Source organism: Equus quagga, chromosome 7, assembly GCF_021613505.1.
Source record: "Equus quagga isolate Etosha38 chromosome 7, UCLA_HA_Equagga_1.0, whole genome shotgun sequence".
Classification (NCBI taxonomy): domain Eukaryota; kingdom Metazoa; phylum Chordata; class Mammalia; order Perissodactyla; family Equidae; genus Equus; species Equus quagga.
This window is the reverse complement of record NC_060273.1, coordinates 130,982,173-131,010,132: the sequence shown is the minus strand read 5'-3', so window position 1 is coordinate 131,010,132 and position 27,960 is coordinate 130,982,173. Positions and strand designations below refer to the sequence as shown.

Here is a 27,960-nt window from a genome sequence, read left to right as displayed (position 1 = left end):
TGCTGCACCACTGGGCCAGCCCTAAGACTCTCACAAATTTTGAATAGTAGGCAACCTAAGGGGGAATCTTTTTTTTTTTCCTTTTCCCCCCAAAGCCCTGTGGTACACACTTGTATATTTTTAGTTGTGGGTCCATCTAGTTGTGGCATGTGGGATGCTGCCTCAGCATGGCTTGATGAATGGTGCCATGTCCACGCCCAGATCCGAGCTGGTGAAACCCTGGGCCGCCAAAGTGGAGCGCAAGAACTTAACCACGTAGCCACGGGGCCGGGCCCTGAGGGGGAATCTTCAGTTTCTGTGGTGAGGAGTTTTTCATTTCCCCAAATGAAATATTCCAAATGACCATATGTGGGTACACACAAGGCAGAAAAAAAGTGATGGACAAGTTCTTCTGAAGACAGGATGGGAACTGTGTTTAAATCTCTCCTCGCTGGTCTACTATGATAAAGAAGAAACATGGCTGAAGACTATGACCCTGACATCAATCCTACAAGGGTCAACAATCAACTGGTTTGCAACTACTAGCCTATTATAGATATGACTACTCTAACAAAGTCAGATACAGTTGACTAAAATAATGAAATTTAAAATATTCTCACATGAAAAATCTGTGAGCTAAAGGGGGATGAAAAGTGACCTGTGGTCCAAATTCTTCATTTAGACAATTAATGTATGAGCATGTGCACATAGACATAGGCGGGGGAAGGACACTGACTGGCAAGACAGTAAGGGGAATAGGGCCCTAATCATTGGCTGCGCAGGCAGGGCACGCCACCATCACCAACTGCTTGTTGAACTATTTCCCTCATCTTGACCTTGAATGGAGGACTGTGTTGGGGTTCACAGCCCTGAAGAAAGCTGTCACACAGAGCTGCACAGAGTGCATCTGAGCCCTGATGCTAGCAGATTATAAAACTGAACTGGGTAAGAAATTACAGAACTCTAATGGAGAAACAGATGACCCCATAACACTGCTAACAGAAGATTAAGATAAAAAGTCAATTACACAGGACTGAATGAACTAATGAGGATCAGTATAAATTTTTTTTTTTGGTGAGGAAGATTGGCCCTGAGGTAATATCCGTTGCCAATCTTCCTCTTTTTGTTTTTTTTTTTTGGTTGAGGAAGATTGTCCTTGAGCTAACATCCGTTGCCAATCTTCCTCACTTTGTAAATGGGACACTGCCACAGCATGGCTTGATGAGTGGTGTGTAGGTCCGTGCCTAGGATCCGAACCTGTGAACCTCAGGCTGCCTAAGTGGAGCTTGCAAACCTAACCACTACGCCACCAGGACAGCCCCAGGAGAATTATAATTTTTATGGCTTCATTTGAAATATTGCTGATTTTCTAAACGTTTTTTCAGATTTATGAAAAACTTTCTTTCGTAAGCAATGACTTATAACAGTTTGATAAATTATACAGTTGTAAACAAAGTTAAACATTTATCTTTTTCTCCCTACCTTATCCCTCCAGAATTTGGAAACTCTTAGTGAGTAATTACTGCTATTTTCATGGTGATACAGTTATTTGCATAAGTTCAATAAGAATCCGTTCTCCTTATAACAAGACACAATTGGAAATATTGGTTATCTTACCAAAGCTTTGACTAGAATGTCGTATTTGAGAGAAACAGGTATAAACTCAGATATGACCAGACGGCTTTTGAGAAACAAAGATTGGACTTTATGAAATAAAGCCATTTGGAAATATTGGTCTAGTACCTTGTTTACAGGGTTCCCAACAACCTTACTGGGTAGGTAAAGAAGGTCACTTACCTGGTAGGTGCAAAGAACCTCAAAAGAAGAGAGGAACTCACCCAAATCTGTAGGTATTGCAGGCAAAGTCTGATGACAAAGCCCTTGGCTTGGCTTTTCTGGCCTCAAAAGGCCTTTAAAGTTCAATCTGAGATTCCTTATAAAAAGTTCCAGGAAAGCAGGTTTAAAAGAGTCTATCTGATCAATTGTTATTCTTGCTGTACTTACGTAAATAATTGGGCAGAATTTATTGAAACTAGACTTACTTTACAAACCAATCAGTCTTAATTTGGCTATCTTTGGTAAAAATGAGAGTGATTTTAGAGAGAAAAATTATGTTTTAGTAAAAACTATATATACTGTGGATATTAGATCCTAGTTCTGTTAATCATCTTTGAGGTCTCTGTTTTCTACCTGTAAACTGGACTGGATCCTCAATTCTTCTAGTTTCCCGAAATATATGGCTATAAATCTCTGAACTAATGTTTTAAATTTTTTTCATTTTTTTTTGGAAATCATTAAGAACTGAAACCACTCTTGTTCCTAAAGACCTTCAAACTGAAGCTGGACAACTTGATACAAATTTAAGAGAGATCACCACAATAGCATGTCTGTTGCTGTGTAAGCCACTCAAAAGGATACCTGTACACTCAATGATTTCATCAGAGACATTTTAAGCTGAAAAAGATGCTTCAACACTGACATCTAGAAATCTTAACTGGCTGTCCTCTGAGTTCAGAAACTGGTTTATAATTTGCTCCATTCATTAACCTTGTTTTTCTTTTTATTTCCAGAGAAATACTTCTTATTAAATATCTGATTGCTTGCTTCCACAACACAGGCCTAACTCTGGAGTCCACCGGCATCACTGCCTTCTAAAATGAATTTAACTGGACTGAGCTATTATCAGGACTAGGAAATGTGTTTAATGAGATGGAACAATCTACCACTCAGCTTCTGGACTATGAAACTTCTTATAGTTTCAAAGGCGGGACTGTGGGGGATCAGAATTGGCCACCTCAAAATGTGTCTTCTTGGCACGAAGATTATTTTGGGCTGGTTACTTTTAAATACTGTAGACATGGGAGAAGCTCTGAAAAGTAGAATTTACCCTTTGTAAGAGACATTTACATTTGTAAGGGAAATCTCCATCCGTAAAGGTATCTCCCTCTCTGTACCAGGAAGGAGGAGGGAAGACCCTATCTCTAGAAACTCTTACCAATGCAGAAGGCCAGGACTTACATCTGCATAATAACCTTAAAAAAATTTTAGGAATCCACCCCAGCTTTTTCTTAGGATACGTCAAAAAGAAGAGCATTGATTGACCATCAATTACAAACTTCTGGTTTTGTTTTTTTAAGATTCTACACGTAAGTGATGCCATGTGGTATTTGTCTTTGGCTTATTTCTCTTAGCGGCATGCCCTCCAGGTTCATCTATGTTGCTGCAAAACACAGGTTTCTAATGAACAGTTCAGAATTCCTTCTACTGAGTTAGCCATTTTAAATAGAGCAACAATTAATAAACTGCTCTATGAAACAAACTACCTTGTTCCTGGGCTCTATAAATAAATGTGCTGTGAGATCAGAGCTATTTCAATAATTTCCTTTAATAACACTGACTATATATTTTCAACACCAGTTTATCAAATGGAGAGAGAAAAACAATGTTAAAGAGAAATACACTCTAAAGATACGGTCAAATTCCACTGCAATGCTTTCCCTCTAAGAAATACACTTTTTCAGTGGTAGAAACTGATTCTACCAAATACTGCTGAAATAAGTGGGCCAATGTCTGGAATTTAGAATGAGTCTTTGTTAGATAATGAGCAGCCATCATTATTTAATATCAGAACATGTTTTTTTCCTACCTCTCTTTTCCTAGAAGAAACTTCCACTTTCCAGCAGTTCCACTGCTTTTTAAAAATTACTCAATTAGATAATTATTCTTGTTACATAGTTAGTTATTATACAACTTTAGAAAGTGTATTTTATCCAGCTGAGGGGGAAAAATGTACTACTTACTCTTTTCCTTATTTCCATTGGTATTATGCAAGAAGTCGCCATCAGAACGTGTTGTAGGAAAGTCATCTTCATCATCTTCTACCACTAAACAAAATAAATTTAAGGATATTAGGATGAAAGGAAATAGAAATTAACCAGTTTATTCTTATGGTCAACTGAGTCAATATACTATGGATTCTGTGAATACAAGATCTTATTCATCTTTATATTTTCAGTGCTTATCAAGGTATGCCCAGTAAATATCTGTGGAATGTCTTTAAATACAAAACATTATTATAAAAAAATTGTACCTATTTTTATTTATGTAAGGGATGGTACTGAGATATGAATTACTCTGTCCCTTAGTCTTCCTACCTACTTGGGGCAATTTCATAATTCTACAAGAGGCCTCCAAGAGCTGAGCAAGACTGTAAGAGATTAATATAGGCAGAGGATACTCTAGCTTGCCTCTTGAGAGTTCTTAAATTTACCATTTCTGGATATGTAGGGGAAAGACAATGACTTGCAGTTGTGATATAGACTTCTATTCATCCCAATGTGTCTGTGCCTGGACATCCCTTTCAACTTGCACAATTACAGAACAAAGAGAATCCCCTGTGTTCTTCTGCAGACCTCTTCCTTCTATTACTGTCCCTTTTTCTACTGCCTAACATACTTTAATCCCATGCACTATGTATTCCACTTTTAATCTAACTTTCTAAACCTTAGCTCCCAATCTTACTCTCTGTTTTCTATCAAGCTTTTTTAAGGCTTCTTTATTTTATTATCTTTTGAGGAACTCCCTTTCTACGGAAGGAATCTTCCTTCTAAGCTGATGTCTTACTTCTTGCTTACATCTCTTTACCTCAGGAGTAATTTGGCTCTACAAGGAACATTTCATCTACTTTAGCTTTCTCTCCAATGGATGCAGAGCCCACTCCTATTCCTTATTCCCTCCCTTGACTAAATGGTAGGAATCACCATGGAAAATACCTGTATTCTGTACTGCCGTTTTCTAATTACTATGCTATTTCGTTTTTTTCATCGCTTAAAGATTTTGCTACTCATCTATAACAACTCTTTCAAATCATAAGCTGCTATTATCTACTAACATTTACTATTCATTTCTACCCAGCTAACTGATATCAATAGCCAACTGACTTTTTTCTTTTCCACTCCTACAGACTTTAATCTCCATATTGAAGCCTCTGCAGACATCTCAACCCCAAGATTAATCAGGTTCCCAGATTCTGTGGATCTTCATTTTTCATCAATCATTTGCAAATATTGTCAATTCTAAGAAATTCATTGACACAGCACACTGCTCTGTTTTTAAATCAGTACTCATCATCAGAGAAGATCTTGACCTTGACTCAATACTACTCTGATTAACTTGTTTTAAATACTACTGCTGAGAGGTCTGTGCTTCACTCATCTCATTACTATCTATTCTGTGTTACTGGAGATTCAATTTACTGTCTCTAACCATCCAATAGCCTCGTACCACCAAACAGGGATTTTCAACCTTCTTTCTCTAGCCCAATACTCAATATATAAAACTGATGAAAACATGAGCTGCTCTGGCTAAAAGAGTGGCCTTCTTTCTTTCCTTCCCAAATACCCCTTGTCCATCCCTGAGGCACCATTAAGGGATGTCTGACATGGTTTGAAACCACTGGATGAACAGAAAAGCAGTATTAGATGAACCTTTACTTTTAAAGTGGCATATATGTCTTGTTTTAAAATCAAACAGTATGTTTAGGTCAGAGAAAATGTCTTCTACTTCTGTAATCTCCAGGTATCTAGACCTAAAGGGTTAATTAAATTTTACTGAAGTGTGTATGGGAGTGTGGGGGTCAGGTTAAGACTATCGTACTAGCAATTCTGATAAAACATTGTATATGAACACACTGAACACCTAAAATAAAATGCGAGTTTGCTGTTATCATTTCAATGACACACTTAATGAAGAACAGTGATTCTTAAAGTTCTTTCAGTTAGAGACAGTCCTGATAATTTAATGTGTGCATCTATAGAGATCCTTAGACTCAGGTCAGCAACTCTGATCTACAGTTAAAGTAGGAAACTACGGTCCAGGTATGTATTTCACCTTTTCCCAGCATGTATTCTTAAAAGCATCAATATTTCTTAAAATAGTATTTATAGGAAAATCAGTTGTTATAGGCTGAACTGTGTCCCCCTCAAAATTTATATGTTGATGTCCTAGCCCCCAGAACCTCTAAATGTGGCTATATTTGGAGACAGGGTCTTTACACAGGTAATCAAATTAAAATGAGGTCACTAGGGCGGGTCCTAATCCAATATGACTGGTATCCTTCTAAGAAGAGGAAATCTGGACACAGACAATTATAGAAGGTAGATGACGTGAAGTCATAGGGAGAAAATGGCCATCTATAAGCCAAGGAGAGAGGCCAAGGAACAGATCCTTCCCTCATGGCCCTCAGAAGAAACCAACCTTGCCAAAACCTTGATCTCAGACTTCTAGCCTCCAGAACTGTAAGAAAATAAATTTCTATTGTTTAAGCCACCTAGTCTGTGGTATTTTCTAAGGGCAACTCTAGCAAACTAATGCATTAGACTGCCACCGCTGCTATTTGTTCAAACATGAGTAAAGTTTAAAATCAAATCTTCTACACAACCTGGTTATCATTGCATCCCAACTTCTATTCCTCCCACCATCAGTTTTTCCTTTAAATACTATATACTGTTGATGTGGATCAATGCCAAAGAGTCTTGCCTCAGTAGTGGGGAGAAATGGAAATACATTATTGTAAGGTTCCTCTTACACTATATGTGAAGTGGTATATTACTTGAAGGTAGACTGTAGTAAGTTAAATGTGCATACAAGCATACCTCATTTTATTGCACTTCACTTAATTGTGCTTCGCAGATATTGCATTTTTTTTTCCTTGAAGATTGGCCCTGAGCTAACATCTGTTGCCAATTTTCCTTTTTTCTCCCTCTCCCCAAAGTCCCAGTATATAGTTGTACATCCTAGTTGTATGTCCTTCTAGTTGTTCTATGTGGGATGCCGCCACAGCATGGCTTGATGAGTGGTGTGTAGGGCTGCACGCAGGATCCGAACCAGCAAACCCTGGGTCACCAAAGCGGAGTGTACGAACTTAACCACTACACCACCAGGCCAGCCCCACATATTGCATTTTTTACAAGATCATCCACCAGCAAAAGAGATTACTCACTGAAGGCTCAGATGATGGTTAGTACTTTTTAGCAATATTTTTTATTTAAGGTATGTATATATTTTTTAGACATAATGCTATTGCACACTTGAGAGACTACAATAGAGTATAAACATAACTTTTATATGCACTGGGAAACTAAAAAAATCATGTGACTCACTTTATTGTGATATTTGCTTTACTGCAGTGGGTTGGAACCAAACCGACAGTATCTCCACAGTATGTCTACCCTACAAACCCTGAAGTAGCCACCAGAATAACAAAGAGTTGTAACTAAAAAGCCAAAAAGGGAACAAAGAACAAAGACTAAAAGAATTTGAACTCAGATCAAACACAATCAGCAAAACCAAGAAATGAAACCACGTCAAGTGACCTAGTTATACTGGCAATGCACTCAGTGCTGTTTAGTAATACTGCCATGAGTAGTTCATTGCTGCCTTAAGAGAAAAACTGAAGAACAGATGTTAACAACATCAGTAAAATCTTTAGCAGTAACAAAGAAAAAGTAACTTCAAAACTCACATTAAAACTAAGTTAACTGAAGATGATCTCTCTCTCAAAAAAAACCTCACTACGAATTACTTGCTCCATTACTGATTTCTACTATGAGAAAAAGGCCAGAAGAAGGGAGGGAAGGAGAGAGAGGGAGAGAAAGAGAGGTGAAGAGAGGAAGAGAAGGAAGAGAGAGGGAGGAAGAGATCGATTCCAAATCTGGAGGATTTAACATAAACATGCTTGTCACTAAGACTCATGATGGGGTAAATTTACTAGAGATAATCATGTGAAACCCTCTATATTACCAAGACGACAGATACTATATTTTTTAATGGAATAGTGTTTAAAAATCACTTAAAAAAATGCAGTGGTATCTGGTATGGGTGATCAGACTAATTCGGATGTTATTAAAGTACAAAAGTTATATGGGCACTGAAATCTGTTACACTGGGGGCTTGCAGCAAAAGTGACCATAATTACCTTTATCACTTAAGAGACATTACTGTTTAAGATCAAGAGGCTTTAAATCCATTCATTCTCCAAGAAAAAATAGTGGTAATAGCCTAATTAACCTTTATCCCTTTGAAGTTCATCCTTGGAGACAGCATCAGCACAGGCATCGAAGTACTTCTGCAGAGTATCAACTTGTCTACACAGGATATCTCTAAATGTTTCCATTTCAGCCAATTTCTCACGTAAACTGTGGCCTTTCTGCAAAACACAAAAAGGTGGATGTAATCTAAGTTAACAAAACAAGAATTTACTTAGTCCTATGGTATTTCATCACCTTTTAAGGTCTACATGTTACTACTAAGGGCATGGGATAGGGAGAGCTGCCAAGTTCAATGTAATACTCCCAGGAATAGACTTGAAACTCACTAATTAGTGGCTTAATAGTGATAAGCCTGGAGGAAATAAGAGAGCAGTAAGCCTGACAATTTGATAATATAACATTTAATATTTTCAAATTAGACATTGTGAGGAAAAATTGTGAAAGACTTTGAAATGGGCAAAAATATTATTGAGTGTCCTTTCAAAGGAATGGTGAGTGTCATCTACAGAACCCTTAGCAGAGGGTGTCCTCTGACCATAGAGAAATCTTTGATTTCATTGCATTTGAATTAATTTACAACTCTTTAAGTAGCAAAAAACTGAGAACAATGTAAATGATTCTTGTCCATGAGATGCAAATCAACTTTGTCCAGTGGAGAAACACCGGTTACTAATCTGTGGATACTGACCAGTTTTGCATTTATCAGCAAAATAATTTCAGCATTCTTCAGATTCTCCTTTGAACCAAACTTTTTTTTATATCTTATCTCATCAATGAATGAAATAAAATAAAAATTCATTTTATGAGTCATGATTTCACCCCTTAAAAAACTATTCTATAACAACTTCAAATGTTCTTTTAAAAAACTATCATTCAGTACTAAACTCGAATTTATGTTGTCTTAACTTAAAGCATTCATAACAACAAACCTTGAATGAAGAGGTGGATGTTGCAGAATAACCACTTGCTCCAGACACTAGGGACACCATTGAGCCATGTCGACGCAAGCTGGATTCAGATCCATATCCAGATTCGGTCTGAAACAGAAAGTAAACTACATGAAAAAAATTAAATATAAAATACTTAATCATCACAAGAAAAAAATTTGTGACTGTGAGGCCAAGGATGTTAAATTAACTGTGGTAATCATTTCATAATATACACACATATCAAATCATTATGCTGTATACCCTAAACCAATACAATATTATACATCAATTATATCTCAATAAAACTAGAAAACATACTTAATAGAAAAAAGTTTTCTTATAATTAATAAGGTTATTGTAACAGTAATTAGCAGTCTGAGTTCACTCAAGAAATATAGGCAATCCACTGGCACAAGTAATATTAATGTAGCTATATTTCTACCTAATAAAGTTTCACTTCAATACATTCCATTATAAATTATATAAATCATTCCAAGGAAAAAGAAAATACAGTATACTCATGAATATCAATTCCATTGTTATTCAATTTAAATAATGGAGATTCATTTGTCACTATTTCAGTCAGTAACTGCACTGAGATAACTTTAAATATAAGTAATTTAACTTTAACAAATATACATATACAAACACAAATGAGTCCTCGCTGTTTAAAAACTAGTCATTCTAGAAATGTCTATAATTGTGCCAGTGATGCTGCCATTACATAAAGTACTCCTGACGGGCCTACCACAACCTTTAGAATAATTTTATGATATAGCCACAAAATGAAGCTATCGCATATCATTTTTCGGAGTTCCAAAATAAAAATTTAAAGTCTCATTACTTTAAAACAGTCGCTTCAAACTACATAATTAAGCTTGACTACCTTTCTTATTCACACTACACGGCTCAGATTTAGTTTTGGATTTCCCTCAAAAATCTAATCTCATCAAAGATGTCAATATTTTAAAAACACTTTAATAGGGGCTAAAAATAATTCTAAAAGAAAAGTTATAAAACTATTTTGAAAAGTGGCAATGTTATTGATACATCTATTTTGGCTTCTCAAGATGTCTACTTTGAAGGCAAAACACTCATCCTGAATTTATAAGATCTGCTTTTTGATGGCAGAGTGGGGTACGGGGAGCAAGGATGAAAATGGGAAGAAATTATTTTATGGTCACAACTGATATACTGTTAAATGTTCTTAAAAATCGTAACAAGCTTTCAAAATCTCATTGATACGATTTTAGGTAATACTTTAAAGGCTGGCTTTTTCTGAATTCCACTTGCTCTTACACAAGAAAAAAGAAGTTGAGCTTACTTAGAAACTCTAATCACCAATATAGTATTTTGAAAACACCAAATTCTAGCTAAAATTAATAATGTGGAATTTAAATACAGTAACTGCAGGAATATTTTCCCCTTTCAACATGTCTCCTTTAAGATCCCTCATACAAATTGCTCGGCAAAAAAACTCCCCTTCTTTTCCAAATTTGTGTGTTTGTAAGCAGTATTCCTGAACGTGTTTTGCATGAACGTAAAATGCCATTTTGGTTTAGTGAAACATTTACTGAACATGTCCTGCATAGAACAAGGTTTACTTCTTTTAAATACTACAGTAATACTTTGTTATAATAATCCTTTTTATTAAAAAAATTAAAAAAAAAAAGCACAATCTTTTGGCCGCTAGAGGGGTTCAGTACCATTTTCCAAGTAGCAGTATACTTGGAAAGCTGACACAAAGGTTACTATCGGTCAAAGTCCAATAGTAACCTTTAGACTAATTCCTTTACATGTACCTGCACCCTCTGTATCTTGACTTCTTGAGAACGTTTAAAAGCATGATAAATTAAACCATATAGTTCAAAGTTATGAATTTAATAAAGCACCAGAAATGCCTAAGAACTGATTTGAAAACTCTCAAAGTCACAGCTAAATTTTATAGCTCGGTTTAATCACATGGGAGATACACTTATATATTATCATTTTGCACAGTCTGTTCATCAGCCCATGCACTCCAAAAGCAGTGGTGTAAAATATGCAAAAAGGTCGGCTTAATTTTTTTAAGAGTACCTATCTTTTGAACAGCCTATTCTTTTCTTCTCATAACATTCTCTAGCAAGAAGCACAGCAAAGAAATCGAGACAGAAATCAAGTAACTTCTTCCTGGTGTCAAAATTCATCTAGTTATTAGTGGCATTGCCTCTCCATCCCCAAAGTATACTGTCTCTTTCCATTTTAATTATGGGAAGAGATAAAATACAAGTAAGATTAAATGTTAACATGAGAACAATGGAGCATTTTCCAGAAACTGAAATTCTGAAACCCATAATAAAACCAAATAAGCTTGCTACGTTGTGAGCATCCACACATCTACCTTTAATATTATTATTTTAAAGCAAACCACATAAGAAGCAAGCCACTATAATCAGGAGGACAATTTAATCAATAGGGTTGTGACTTAAAATATCATAATAAATTGTAATGGTAACAATGTTATTCTTCTCTAGGTCAATATAAACATGTATTTGAGATATAATTTGGCACGACAATTTCATGCTTGTAAATATTAAAATCTCATTTATTTAGCCTTTCAAATACTTATGGGTCCCCCTAGAGAAGCAGTAGCCTCCGAAGCAGAAAGAACACAGGTTAAGAGGGAGAAGACAGCTCTAGCATCACTTTGACCACTAGACAACCAGAGAAGTCAGTCATCACCTTCCTGGGATTAATTTTCTCATCTTTAAAATATGGCTAGTCTAGAACTACTATTCTCTATACCAAAACTTAGGCTAAAAATGTACATATCCAATGGAAGCCAAATCTAAGTGTCCCTTGTTGAACCAGTTGGAGGGATATAACGTAATTTACTCAGAAAAGTAATGTTTACAATGTATCAGATGAAGAGAGGTTCAACCCACAATAATTTCTAGGAATCGCAGCACCTCGTGAATCAAAGAAATTTAAAAATAGATTTAAGAAAACGGTATTAAACAGGATTTTATCATATTCTAACTGCCTAGAACCTGGCAGCACTACAATTAATTTCTTTGAGTAAAATATTTGCTTACCCTTAAGATACTGTTCTCAAACCACACTGGAAAACAGAACATTTACTCAGATTAGTCCTAGAGAGATTTTTTTCAAATCCTAGTCATTCTTGAATCATAATTTAAAAACCAATATTAAATATAATATCTCATTTGAAGGTCATTTATGGGACCTGGTTATTCATTTTGCATTTTCTTCCACTGGAGGATGAGAAGAGCTTTCCTTTACAAAAATATCTAAACAGGCAAAGTGTTATATTGAGATGAGGCTGGAAGGGTTAACCAGGGCCTTATCACACACCCTAGTTAAGTGTTAAATGAATACTGGAGGGGCAAAAGACATTGAGACACTGCCTATCACAATCCAAAGTACTAAAAAAATGTCCCAATATGATCTAGTCCTGTACAGGTAGAGGGGTAATAACAGCTGCCCCCACTCTCTCCTTGATTTCAGAGCTTCCTCTTTCTTGTACCTAGAATTTAGGGCTTCAGATTCTACAATATACCCTCATACATACAGGAGAAAAGTAAAGTAGACATCAGCTAGCTACCAAGTCCTTCCTTTGCACCAAAAGCTATTTAAGAACCCAATCTGTGATACAAAAGATGATTCTAAATAAACTAACTTTGACACTCTGAAATTCAGTCTTTTCTTTTTTTTGTTAAATCCTTCTTCCTTCAAGACAGTGTAGAGGTCAAACTGTCTTTTTTCTTAGTGACATTAAAATGGAGGTGAGAAATAACTAGATAAATCAAATGAGGCTGTATAAAGGAAATCTGTTAAACAATTTTTCCACTCGAGCTTTAGAAAACAAATACTAAGGGATAAGGGAGATCTTTTTTGTTTTGCTTTGAGAGGAGGGCTAGATGAAAGAGTTGAATAATTTTAAGTGGAATATTTTATAAATTAATTCCAGATAGCCACCTTGGATAAATTACAACAACAACAACAACAGGTAAAAGCTGATACTTGGGACACCATGTGCCAGGCATGATGCTAGCACTTTAAGTGCATTATCTCACTCAATCCTTTCAACAGCCTATGTGAAATGGGGACTCTTATAACACCCATTTCATTGGTGATTTTCTGTAATGTCTTCAGAGTCAAAGCACTGGTAAGTAAGGGGCCAGGATTTCACTCCAGACTCAAGTGCCCATGTTAATCATCATGGTATGCTGCCTCAGCATTGAGTCTCTGCTTCTACCTCTCTCAAATCTGTCTCTTTCTCTATTTTCCCACTGTTATTCTCTAGTTCTGGTCACTAAGTGTCTCATTTGGAAAAATCCTCCAGCTTTCTAACTGCTTTTACTCTTGTTCCTCTTGAAATCCTTTCTGGTGTAGCCAGAACAGTCCTTTAAAAATAGACGTCTTTTGATTCTTCACTCACCGTTTTAAATCCTATTTCTCCTAGGATCAAGTGCATACATTGCTTACAACGCCCTGTTAGAGGCAGAAATACAATTACACTAAACCATTAACAGCCTTCATACTCATTTACCATCCATTACTTAAAGTGTGTGGCATCAGTACTGCTGTAATGGAGTCTTCTGTTCTAGTAACTATTTGTTGTAAGGAGACAGTATCTGATTTAAAATAGTGAAACTTGAAGAAGCAGGCAAGGATACAAGAAGTGTGTTTTATAGTGAAGAAATCTTTAATAATACCTTGTAATATTTATATTACATCACGACAAACAGAAATGGCAAGGAATAGGATATAGTGGAGTATATGAGGAAGCCATCTGGCGTAAACCTAATTGGGCCTGACTTTGTTCTTCCAAAAGGGCCTGACATGGCCATTGAGCATGCATTGTATATCTGCTTTAAACACTTTCTATGGGAAGAACAAATGTCCTTAAGATAAAGGTGCAACTCCCCTCCACACAATGGCATTTCCTTAAGGATAAGCACCTTTCCTTAGGTCAGGAACTGACTGCTGTGCTCACCTGTGACCACCCAGCTCGAGACAACAGACCTGCCACCCTGTTGTGTCCACCAAGACAGCAGACCTACTACCTGCTGCATCCATCAATTGCTGTGCCGACAGAGCAGTCTCATGACTGCTGTAAAAGAGACATTTCAATCATACATGAAACATTCTCTTTCAGGGTATATAACCATTCTGTACCCCCCACTTCTTTGGTGCCCTTCCTTCCTTCGGGAAGCAAGGCCCGGGGCCATGGTCCTCACATTTTGGCTCAGATAAACTCACCTAAATTTTCATTTATAGGTTGGTTATGGATTATTTGTGTTGACAATCATAAGCGCTTAATAAATGTTAGCTACCATTCCCTCTCAACCTCCCACAAAGGCAGGATATTCCTTTATATCTCTACTCCAGAAACATTTATACAGGAGAAAATTTAAAAAAAAAAAAAAGAAGCAGCTAGCAGATGTAACAGAATACCAACACTGTTCTCTAATTTTCTTATTTTATGATTTTACCTAGAAAAAAAAGCCAGAGCATATTTTCTTCCAGAAGAACATTTCATAAACACAGAATAAAAAGGTCACAATTCCATTCTTTTTACCTATTTACAAAGAGATTACAGCAGCAAAATAATTAATGCTATTTTTTGAAGCTCCTTTAAATGTCCCAGTAAGAGAAAAAACAGGTTTAATATGTTTAAGCAGTATTCACAGGATTGTTGAAATGTTAAAGATATTTGGGCAGGGGACCTAAACCATTAATTAATTCTTTTCTGCAAAGATCGTAAAAGAAATATATGCACGTAAAACAATGGTCAGCAAATGAATATTCTTTATGACTCTGGGGCTTTGGCCTCAAACTTAAATTTTCTACAGAGGATATGCATTCCTTTCTTGAGGGGAGGAGAGAAATCGAGATCTATATCAAACGATACTCATAACTTATTGCTGAGTGGAGGAAAAGCTACAAAACAGTATGATATTATTTATGTAAAACTGTAAGGCTGTACATGCAAAGAAAAATCTGGAAGGAATCTTTTGCTTAAGAATGAACAGTAGTCATTTCTATGTGGCCTGAATTTCCATTTTCTTTTTTTTTTTGTATTTTCAGTATTGTCAATATTGTTTGAATTGTTTACAGCAATCATATATCACTTCTACAAAACTAAAAAAAAATAAAGTCAAAGAACACATTTTTAATCTATCACTCTTAGAAAGGGTAAAAAAATAATTATGCTGGTAAAGCTGCAGGGAAATGAAAATCTGCACATTCTGTAGACGATATGTACGGCCTGTGGCCAAGTGGTTAAGTGCACGAGCTCAGCTTGGGTGGCCCAGGATTCCCCTGATTCAGATCCTGGGAGTAGACATGGCACTGCTCATCAGGCCATGCTGAAGTGGCGTCCCACACAGCACAACCAGAAGGACCCACAACTAGAACATACAATTATATACTGGGGGGCTTTGGGGAGAAGAAGAAGAAGGGAAAAAAAAAAAAGATTAGCAACAGATGTTAGCTCAGGTGCCAATATTTAAGGAAAATAAAAAGAAGTGTACATTAGTACAATCTTTTTGGAAATCAATTTGGCAACATATATCAAAAGTGCTCATATCTTTAAACCTAGTAATTCTATTTTTGAGAATCTACCATAAAGACACAACTAAACTGCAGAAAAATCCTTTATGTGGGAAAGCAGTAAATACAAACGCAAAAAGAAATACTGAACCAATCTAAAGGTCTAATAATAAGCAAATGAGTACCAAAATTACAGTATAATAAAACATTAACAAAGCTGTGTTGTAAAGAGTAAATGAGGTTAGATGGGGAAAAAAGATGTAAACTTTGTTGTCTTCATAATGTTTTAGAGAGAAAATGTACAGAGAATAAGAAGGAAATACACTAAAATGAAGAGTAATTGTCTCAGTTATAAGAGCGAAGGCAGTTTTGTTTTTTTTTCCCTTATAATGAGCAAATACTACTTTTAAAAACCAGGGTGGGGGGTGCCAATAAAACCTAACCAATAAAACTATTTGCAGGAATGGTTTTAAAAGACTTGACAAGAATTTTAGATCTAATTGTATGGGGAAGTTTTTTTTAAGGGGGTTGACTAGATGATTCATTTTTTGGGAATTCAACTATGAATCCATGAGAAAAGCTAAAATTAACTAGAAAGAGATATTACAAAAAAATTGAGATTGTTGTTCCTGGAATAATCATGTTACCACTCACTGATCAATGTTCTCATAACCATTCAATTTCATTTTGACACAAAATGGGGATAACACCTGCACTGAAAGGCTTCAAGGAGGACTAAATGATAACAGGGGCTACTCAATCCTCTATCCCTCTAGAGAACAAGGGGCTAGAAAATGAGCGGTGACGTAAGCAATGCTATCACCTGCAGACCTTGTATGTCAAGCACAGTGACTTACTATGTGAGTGAAAAATGACAGAACTGTTTTCAGCAAGGATAGCATTTTAACCTGTAAGGACACTCATCTACCTTGCTCCCTATTCTTACTATTCCTAACCTAATGCTGTCTTTCATCTCTCAACACCAAACACGCCCAGAATATTTACCAGGCAATAAAGATAACATAAACAAAATCATTTTTAGGCTGTTAGCCATGTATGATTTATTTGATTAAAAAAAGCAGTTTTGTGTTCTTTGATTTTTTTAAAGAAACATTTTCTCCCAGCTAATGTCCAATATACTCAGCAAGTAAAATTAGAAAGTAGTTTCCACTGCTGTCAATATGTGTAAGACAAGCCACCCACCATTACTTTTCCACATCAAATACAGAAAAAGCAGAATCCTATCTCTCCCGGTGACTGTTAGAAATCTTCCCGCCTGATTAAATAAAAATTCAAACACAACACTGAAATATAAAAGATGGCTTTTGTAGCATATAACCTCACTTCAATATTTTCTATAGGAACAGTAATACGGACTAGTTATTTAACTCGAGATTGTCTTTTTTCTTTATCTTTCTTATCTAAAGAAACATTTTGCAAGCAAATTACAAACCAATGAAAGAGAGAAACAAGCTGAAAATCTAGTAATATTCACCTAAATTGTTTTAGTAGCAAATGTACCGTAAGCAGTATAAAAACTTGCAAGTTTGGTAAAAAATTACAGAACACATTTTCAGAACATTATGTTTGTATAACTATTTATCTCACACTATCCTTCGAGCACAAGTAAATAAACAATTAATTATAAATGGACTGAGGGTGGCCAACTCACAGTAACCTAGAATGAAAAAGCAATCAGATTTTCTCAAGATATTTACTTTGGGAAATGCCAAGAGATTAGTGCAGTTCACAGTTGAAGCTGAAAAGAAGTCCAAGAGAGGGAAAAGGTCATGACGAATCAAGGAAAAAGAGGTTAAGAGTGGAAGGGGAGAGCAAAGCTTATGAATAAACATGAGCTATGAAAGAGAGAGAAGAAATAATGGAATGAAACTAAGCTACATGAAATGTAGGCGGGGCAGGTAACAGGAGAGTAGCTCAGTTTTATCAACAGTAAGAGCACTCAGAATTCAGTTTACAGTTCTTTCTTTGCAGGTAGCACATTCTAAATTTTCTTGGTTCCTGGCACTACTCCCATTTCTCAAAGTTAACATGGGTTGGCCTGTACTCTCTGTAACCTAAAGAGTTTAACTAAAATGAATGGACCTAAGGGGGCCGGCCCCGTGGCCAAGTGGTTGGGTTCATGTGCTCTGCTTCAGCGGCCCAGGGTTCCCCCCATTCAGATCCTGGGCGAGGACACGGCACCACACATCAAGCCACGCTGAGGTGGCATCCCACATGCCACAACTAGAAGGACCCACAACTAAAAATGTACAAGAATGGACCTGAGATTTCAATACCTGCAGGACCTTTGCAAATTTTTAATAGTCATCTGATCTGAACAAACAACTATGTTCAATTTTAGTATTACTGCAAAACTGTTTTCCAAAGTGTTTGCACCAATTTACACCTGTTGCTCCCAGTGTTGTCCTTGTCAACTCTTGGTATTAAGTCCTTTTTTTTTAAGCCACTGTAACAGGTATATTGTGTTCGCTCTATTGTGGTTTAAATTTGAATTTCCCTGATGACTAATAGCATAGAGAACCTTTTCATGTGTGTATTACCCATTCGATATTTTCTTTTATGAAGTGCCAGTTTAAGTCTTTTGGCTTTTTTTTTTTTAACTGAGCTAGGTAAACTCTTCTTAGATTTGTAGGACTCTGCCTTTTTGACGTAAAATATTGTCAAGTTATATCTCCTCAACCGGCTCCATAGTTAATAGCAGCTACCTAAATATCTTCTTTCTTCACTGTTCATGGAAAATCCTCTGATACCCTCTGTTACCATCTTGGTAAGAGATAAACACCTTCCCCAGATAAAAGAATCTGGCTGAAAACTGTCTAAATTACTGCCATTTATTCCCTCTTTTCAAGATGATATACTTTATCGAGTATTTAGGCAACATACGGAAGTACAAAGTGCAGATGTTGGCTCAAGTGAATTCAGCCTTCACAATTGTAGGCAATAAAAACTAACAAAGTTATTTTAAAAGCCCTTGACAGCTGAATTATTTTATTCCAGAACAAACCAAGAATATTAAAGCAGGGTGGTACCTTGTTTCCCTCTTTGATTTCACCAACCTCCAAAGTGCTGGTAGTGTGACACTATCTACATTTAGGTGTTAAAAAAAATTTACTAACCATGTATGGATTACTGCAAGCAATTTAGCAATTAACTCCCACTGTTAGGAACAAACCAAATTCCTAATCTTAATGAGAGAAACACCCAGAAACATCATGAAGTTTCTTTGCTGGTTAATACATTACTGTTGTGTATGCGGCTTTTCTACATCTTATCTGAGAAAATGGCAGACCCCTGACTACTCTGGCAGCTATTAGATTTGCGCTTCCCTCAAAAATTAAAACTCTTGAATGTAAAGGAGAGATAAAATTTGGTTCCATTTCCTTACCTCTATCACAGTGGTACAATGCAAACAGGTAAATGGAGAATTGGTTCTAATCCACTGATCCCATGAAATTACTTACTTAAAGTATACACTAAAAATAATAGTTTAAAAAAGTTATATTTGTACTCTTAAGCCTTTGCAATTAAATCAGATCCAAAATGCAAAGCTAAGTTTATATGATAATCATTTATGAAGTAGACAAGCAGAGAAAGAACCTCTAGTATCTGTTAAGAAAATTTTCCAACATTATAGTTGATTAAAAATGGCAGAGATAATATGACTTTACATGACCTTGATATTTAAAAACTGCTAAGAAGAAACAGGTATATTCTGCCACCTACCTATTAAAAAATAGTTTTCTAATAAGTTTATGTCAAATTTAAGATAAAAGAAACTAAACTGTCAAAGCAGCAGAAGTTGCTTAGAGAAAAAGCATGAAAACCAAGCTGACCCTGAGATAGCATGGGGAAATTTCATTATGACCAATAGCAACACAATTTTTAAAAGATCTTTAAAATGAGTCTTGGGCATCACTTAGGTGGCTCAACCATAACAATCTTTTGGTAAGGAATTTTTTTCACACCCCATTTCAAGTAAAATGTATAAATTCCTTTCAAAAATTGTTTTCCACTTAATTTCCTCAGACAGAGACGTCTAAATGCTCAAAATAAACTTTTCTTCTGAAAGGATGAAACGGAGCTTCACATACGAATTAGTGGGCCTTCACAAAGCAAATGAATAAGAACGAATCCATAAGTATTAAATTATAAACAACTGCCTATAGATTCCCACTACAGAAAATCAACATCTGTAAAAATTACCATTTGGATTCTTCCTCCCTAATTGTGTCTTTTTCCTATGACTCCTCATGTCTTGGATAATTTCCAAAATGTGGGGAAAGTCTATGTGGCCCATGACCATCAAAATTTTGAGATCAATGAAGGTTGCTTCCTTATGGAAATAAAGGAATGTCATGATTACCGCAAACTCTCTAAGAGCCAAAAAACTAAACTTTTTCAACATGATTCTTAAATCTGCTAGTGCCAGGACAGCCTTCCTGCTAGTTTTTTTGAGGGTGGGGTGATGTAGGGGTGGGACAGAAGTATATTTCTTTCATGGTAAGAAGAAACTGTGTCTAGTCAAAATCACATGTGTTGGAACTGTAGAAGATTTCAGGAATAATTCTATGATTCTTTTAAATAATAGCATCAACAGATTGTTAATCACATTTCCTTGATAAACTATGCAGAAAATACTCACAGAGGCCTTCTGATAATACATAGACACGTCTTCACTAGAAAAATATTAGTTTAATCCAAATAAAAAACAACCATCTTAACTTTACATTCATACACAGTTTTTCATTTTCAAATAATTTTCACGAGCACCATCTCATTTCACCTCCAGACAACATGGGAGATGCCAAGAGAGTAAAAATCCCATCTTTAAAAATCCTTTGTTTAGTGTTGTCTCAGATCCTGGGAAGTGCAGAATATGAATGGACTCCACACAATAAAGTCAGCCTGCTATTTGAAAATAAAATTACTGGTCTGGTATACATACGCCCCTTTCTGTATTTTAAATTGAAATAGAATCGTCAAATTTAAGAACGATCTCAGGCATATCTTTCTTCCACAGGGGCTGCTGGTAATGTCACATTGAACTATGCAATTTCTAATATATTGAGAAAATTTAACTCATGGAATCATCTTTTTTAAACTTTTTTGTAGTGATAACTTATTCTGGAATGAATACCAAAGAGGACAAAACAAGAGAGCTAGACAGAGAATACAGAAGCCTACAGTATTTCTCTCAGTAATCACTCTCACACCAATTACGAAGACTAAAGGAAAAAAATGAACTTCAAAGACCATGAACTTCCCCCATAAAATCTATTTTACAGTACTATAAATTATTTCAACTGGAAAATTAACGTGCGCAATGTTTTGCTGATTCCTATAAAGAAGTTATAAATATGAGCCTTTAAGGAGTTTATGGTCTAAAATAAACACTAGAGATACGAAGAACATATAAAAAATATGAGACTATTGTGATTCAAGAAGCCCATGATTTAGGTCAAGAAAATATATTTCACATAAATATATACTTATGGAATGGCAGAAGTGTTTGCTGGCCAAAAGCTCTGGTTCTCAGGTCAGACAGACCTGGGTCTCAATGCTGGCTCCTTCACTAATTAGCAGTTTGACCTTGGACAAGTTACTTAGTCTCTGTCTCAATTTCCTAATCTGTAAAAATAGGATAATAACGTTATTATCATAATTAATAATAATGTTAACGTCATAAGATTGTGAATGAGAGAAAATGTATAAAGTGTTTATCACCATATCTGACACAAATTAATCCTCAAAAATATTAGCTATCAGCTACATTACCACTACATGATTATTATTGCTGAAGAGGTCCTGTAAGACAGAACTCCTGGTGAGTGTGTGCGTGAAATGGATTGATACACAGAGGTTATTATACAGAGTATAAGGGACTCCTGGGAAGGAAAGACCAGAAACCTCCAACTTCTTCCAGATATTGAAAATTACTCAAACGTGTCAGGGAAGCCCTAACAAAGTCCCAATAGCAAGAAAAGGCAATGAAGGCTCATCTGATGACATCGGAAAAGAAAATGACAGGTCCACTGTTTCAAGTGTCCTGTCCAGTCATCATAAGGACAGGCGGTGCAATGAGGAAGTAACTGTGGATTGAATTAAATGACTTGGAATGATGGGAACCCAGGTCAACTTTGAAATACAACAATCTTGATTTATCATGACTGGGTTATTTTGTTTGCTTGGTTTTGGGGAGGGGGGCACACACACTTCATACTGTCATCTTCTCTCCTTTAAGTAACTTACCAAGGTTGCAAAGCTATTAAGTAGTAGTGCCAGGATTCAATCCCCTATTTCTCAGACCCCAGAATCCAGTGTTCAAACACTAACCAACACAATACAACCATGCTCTTTTCGACAATCCATCGGCAGAAACAGAGTCAATATTTGTCTTGTGTATATATGGTAGTAAAACTCAGATGATACACTCTAACCTACAGGAGACCTTATGGGAATTCTTTTCAAACATTCAGAGTCTACCACTGGTAACTGATAGAAAGCATATCAACCTAAAATTGAATCCTAAGAGTCCATGAACTAAAAGAGAGCATAGTCTCAGGCAAGTTACTCAAGTTTAATCTAAACCTCAGTTTCCTCTTCTGTAAAACAACACTCCCCTCACCTCTGAGGATAGTAGGGAGAAAATAAAGCACATGAAGCACATAATACAACAATAGGTACTTGGTGATCCTCAGTGAATAGTAGCTCCCATCATCATCATCATGCCTTAACAATTTGATATTAATTTTGAGTATCATAAAAACAATGCATGCTTAAATAGTAAAATTACAAAATTTAGGTTCCGCATTCAATATTCTTCAGTGATACTGAAGAATGAAGCAGGAAACATCTCCTCACTATCTCTCTGTCCCTGGTCTACGGGAAAAAATAGAAAAAGAAAACTGCTGATTATGTTTGGTGACAGCATTTGAATTTTCTCCCTCCTATATATTAGTTTAGTAACTCGATTTATTTTTAGAATTAACATTCAATTAAAATTTTCATTCATATGTTGCTTAGTGGGCACATACATATTTTACATTAAAATTAAATAATTAAGTATTAATAACAATTAATAATGATCTTTCCTTCCTTGTCTATGAATAAACTATCTTTAGAAATCAGAAAGGAAAAGTTTGTACAATGTCTATCCCTGCTGTTGAATCTTTTTTCTGAGAACTTAAATTCACCAAAAATGTGTTATCTCAGCTTAAGTCACACTGTTCTGAGAGAGACCCAAAGATTCTATCTATCCATTGTTCAAAGATGCAAAAAAATCAATGATATGGAAGAAATATTTGCTTCATGCATCCTTCACATAAGGAGAAAATACAAAACGAGAACCTGCAAAGAATCCTGGTTCGGCTTTACTAAGAAAAACAAGCAAAATAAAATATGCTTACTTAAAACAGAAAAAAACTAGCCCTGTAATCTAAATCAACTGATTAAGCCTTTAAAAGTCATCTCAGCTAAAAACATTGAAATTAGTTCTACTTAATAACATCTTTAATCATTAGTAAGAAGTCTGAACCTGATTAAATACACAAACTAGGCCACTCTTCTCACAGGCACATTTAGCAACTCTCACTGAATATAGAATTCTTCATCCAGAAACAACATGGTACAATTCAGTGAATTTAGCTGTGACTCCAAAGCCTCTTCTTTTTCCACCATTTTATACCCAGGAAAATACATTAGCCACTCTGATAAGTACCCTCCATGTTTCATCTCATGTATTCCTCACACACACTAAGAAGAGGTGAACTATCGTGCCCAGGTCACGTATGTCATACACGGCAGAGGCTGCAGTGTCTGAATCCAGGTCAGCCTGGCTCCAAAGCATAGAGAGTCTAGAATTCTAGCCCATCTCTCTTTTAAATAGTCATGCACCACTTAAGGACGAGGATACATTCTGAGAAATGTTAGGCAATTTCATTGTTGTGTAAACATCATGGAGCGTACTTACACAAACCTAGGTGACACAGCCTACTACACACCTCGACTGTATGGTACTAATCTTACAGGACCACCGTTGGTTGTGCGGTCTGTCACTGACTGAAATGTCCTTATGTGGGGCATGACTGTAATAGAAAACTGCTTCCCATTTTCCATTTTTTGACTCTTTTCTGAAGTAATAATACCAAGATAACTAAGAGTCACAAAATGCTTTAAACAAATATAATACTAAAGCTACAACAGGAGAAAAAGATGGGCATCACAGCTAATTTTCTTTAGGTTGGGAAAAATTCATAATCAGTAATCAAGAAGTAAAAGTTAATGCATGGTCAAAATCAAAAAGGCTGTGCCTGGGGCCAGCCTCATGGCCGAGTGGTTAAGTCCGCATGCTCCACTTCGGCAGCCCAGGGTTTCGCTGGTTCAGATCCTGGGCATGGACCTAGCACTGCTCATCAAGCCATGCTGAGGTGGCGTCCCACATAGCAGAATTAGAAGGACCTACAACTAGAATATACAGCTATGTACTGGTGGTTTTGGGGAGAAGAAGAAGAAAAAAAAAGAAGAATATTGGCAACAGATGTTAGCTCAGGGCCAATCTTAAAAAAAAAAAAAAAGAAAAACAAAGGTGGCTGTGCCTGTGGTATCCTAGGCCAGAGTGGTTTTTCTTGTGTGTGTGTGTGTGTGTGTGTGTGTCTATGTGTGTGTACATGTTTTGTGCCTGTTAAATAACCAAAACAGGTGTTTCAACTACAGCTCTGTAAAACCCAAACAAACAAGTATGTGATCACAGAGCTCCCTGAAGTCACACTCAGGAATGGCATGGCGAATTTATAACTTTTCCTATTCCTTGTTTCACATGATATACTGTATTAGCTAATAATGCAGATTTATTAATATATATTTCTTTAGTCAACAACACTGATTCACAGCAGAAGTCAATGATTACCTTTAAATTACAGGAATGTAGCTTATACCTTTATTTAAGAAAGGTTTCTTATTAGACAGCTTTATATTTGCAAAATTAAATGATTTACAAATGTTTACACTAAGAATTTACCAAAATGGTTACAGATGACTACAAAAATTAATACTGAAGCTTTTAAATATTAGGGTTTACAACTCAACGTTATTTCAAAAGTCCTTTTATCAAGATCACATAAAAGGCACTTATTATGAAGCAAATCTTAAATATGAAAATCAAGATTTGTTTTATAAAAAAGGGTATATTTTGTTTTAATTAACAAGTAAAAATATTTATCATAGCAAATTCCCTTCATGCAACTCGTTAGAAATAAAATTATTTCAAAAATTTAATGTATTGCTTTAAGCTTTACCACCCGAATAATGTTCAACTTTGCAGTAACACAATGTTACAGCTCAAATTTTTTTAAAGCAGTTACCAGCAGTCTCTTGCCTAGTCCTCCACGGACAGGTAAACATTGGAGACCGTACCTTGTGCTGTTCGATGGCATCTATCCACAGTTGTCTGTGAGCTGGATCCTCAGCACGAAGATACCAAATGCTATCATTTACACTAATATCAAATCGACATTCATCAAAATCATGAGGCTGTAGAGAAAAAAGTAGAAAATGAAAAGCAAAGCTAATTATATTCTTAGAAACGTTATACCCTACAGAAAAAATCTGAACATACCTATTCTGCTGGTGAGAGACTCGTTATTCTTTTATTTTTCTACTCAAATACCTTTTTTGAAGATGTCTCAGATAAAGAGAACAATAAAGGCATAGTTACCAAAAACTTAGTTTCATTCACTATTCCTACAAATGAGTTGACACATAAACTACAAATATATTTCAAAAAAAGAGCTTATATTTTTCATCAAATGCTTTGAGTTAGTTTAACTAGTGGGAACAGCACCAAAAGCACAATAAAAAAAGGGCCAAAATAAGTTTTAGGAAAGACATTTACTACATTTTTTCCGCCTCCATTTTTCAAAAGTAAATTCTTATCATGAACAGTTTCATTGCATTAAATTTGATAAACAAGATACTTTTATATTCTGTCACAAAATAATGTTAACATTTCCTCCCAAGTATCTTAAATTAAGTTCTAGGCTTTTATAAGCCTTTGATAGTAACAGCCAGGAGAGCTTCCAATGAAAAGCAAAAATAAAATAAACATTACATCAGACCTGAGCTAGAAGAAACTGCCTGCATCAAAATGTAAACATTCAGTGAAAATGTCAACTGTTTGGTTCAGCGCTGTACATTCTTCATAAGAATATTTTATATCCTTGTGTTCTGCCCAATAAATGAATTCAAATGTGACAGGATCACATCACATATTCATACAACCTGTTCCACTGGACAGAGCACAGAGAGTCAATCAATTTCCTCTTCTGTGAACAGTTTTCAGCTAACAGGAGAGAATCCTCTCTGGTCAACGTAACAATAAACTTACTTGCTGAACAGAATCTACATATTGTACTTGCAGGGTTTATTGTTTATCCTCTCCCCTCTTTAACAGCGTCAATCTTTTATCTCCTTATCAGTTTATTTGGCAAAACAATATACGATAACTCTACAATATTCTTTTGCCTATGAAACAATTTTTTTTTTAAGATTAAGATAACAAATCATGGTTCTGACTGGTTAAAGGATACAAATTAGACATTTTCCGAATCACTATGTGCTGGGCATCACAGTTAGGACTATGGTGGGAGGCAGTGTGTGATGAAAGCAGCAAGAGGAAAGAGTAAGACAATGCATACCCTGTTTCAGGAATTATAAACACAAAAACATAAAAGGCAACACTTAACAACCACAAACAGAATAATGACCATAAATTTAACTGAATGCCCAATATTCAGAAATCTTAAGGAGTCCAGTTATTGAGAACAGCTCCTTGGAGGGACGGGAGAATCCACACTACCTGAAGAACCAAATAAATAATTCAATTGATCAGTCTACTGTCCTAAGCAGCGCAGAGGTTAACTTTTACTTCATAACTATTCTCATTCTCTTTCTAGCTACTACTCCTGAAAACGCTTTACACATTGTATTGTGTTCAGTATCCTCACTAAAACTTTAGAAAATAAAAGGAAACATTACACATAGTTCAAAATTTACTAGTTTCTCCAGCAAACACTTTTCCAGCTTGACATCTTCAGCATTTCTTCACAATCTTCCAATGAGTCTAATGCCATATTTAAAATATTCCTAAAACAGGAACCTGCCACTAAGCTTCCTCTGGGTGTGAGTGACTTAATAAAATCTGAAATCAATGTAAGTAAAATTTGCCAAATCAATGAATCTGCCAAGTATATTAATTATGATCTCTTTTTTCCTGTGTTTCAAAGTTTAGAAATGTGGAGAACTTTAAGCTTTTAACAGATAAAGAGTTATACATAGTAGGAATGGAAGAAAACGATCCGAAAACCTGATTTGAATGTCAAACATTTTTATGAGATGCAATATCCCAATACCTGCTCCCAGAGATAGAGCTGACAGAAAATGGACACAAGGCAGCCATTGCAACCATCAACAACCTGAGGGGAGGCGGCATAACAGAAGGACACACCAACGGTCAGGTGATCGAGACCCTGTGAACCACACAGAACCCTGCAATCCCAAAAAAGCGAAACATAAGGGAATATAAGTCACAGGGCAAAGGAAATGACGGATTTGTTAAGAGGACTTGTTTAAGAGAATAAACTGAAGCCTAGACAATAAAGCCTACGTCATGTCTCAAACACATGCACAACACATAGAGACACATAAGCCCTCCCCAAACTTCTGATAGATTACTTCATTCAAACACAACTGATTCTGCCTTTATTTAGAATTTTGATATTTTGTTCATTGTGAATATTTTGTTCATCACACAATAATTTTTTAAATGTTGCATTAAAGTACCATTTACCTTGATTATTGAGTTTTTTGATGCTCTCTTAAATTTTATGACTGAGGTTAGTTCCTCATTGGTCTCACCCTAGTCCTAGCCCTGACAGACAATTATTGGAAAGAAACAAACATGGGATAAATGCCAAAATTAGATGAAAAACTTCAAGAGGTGGTAGATGTAAGAGACAACATGACATAACTTTAAGAAAAGAAATTCTAAAAAATTTAAAGAACAGATAAGGCAACAGGTGATGAAAAGTAAGCTAATAGAGTGAAGAAAAAAGAAATAGAGTTGAAACCACATCAGATGCAGCAATAAAAAGCAAATAAGGCTAACGGGCATGGTGAACCAAGTTGAGAAAAATATAAAGTAAAAGAAATATAATAAGAAGTAACAAAGGAGGTCAAGTAAATGGTATTTAGAAAGATGAGAATGTAACAAATGTGACAGAAAAAATATTCAAAGATACTACCTTTTCTTTAAATAAAATACTCGAGTTACAGATCAGAAAGATATACTATGCTCAGGAAAAATGGACACAGAAAGATCAATATGAAGGCTTATTCTGTGAAGTTAAATAAGAATAAAGGAATGCTACAGA

General features: G+C 35.7%; 1 protein-coding gene across 2 annotated transcripts in view; it reads right to left on the bottom strand.

Annotated features, from left to right (window-relative positions):
* CERT1 (ceramide transporter 1) overlaps positions 1-27,960 on the bottom strand; it is a 109,821-nt gene that overhangs the window by 38,390 nt on the left and 43,471 nt on the right. For both annotated transcript variants that reach the window (XM_046668632.1, XM_046668633.1), the window contains exons 3-6: positions 24,947-25,063; positions 8,957-9,064; positions 8,047-8,185; positions 3,780-3,863 (exon numbers count right to left, since the gene is read on the bottom strand). In XM_046668632.1, coding sequence (XP_046524588.1) covers positions 3,780-3,863; positions 8,047-8,185; positions 8,957-9,064; positions 24,947-25,063 — 448 coding nt within the window. The remainder of the gene's footprint in view (positions 1-3,779; positions 3,864-8,046; positions 8,186-8,956; positions 9,065-24,946; positions 25,064-27,960) is intronic.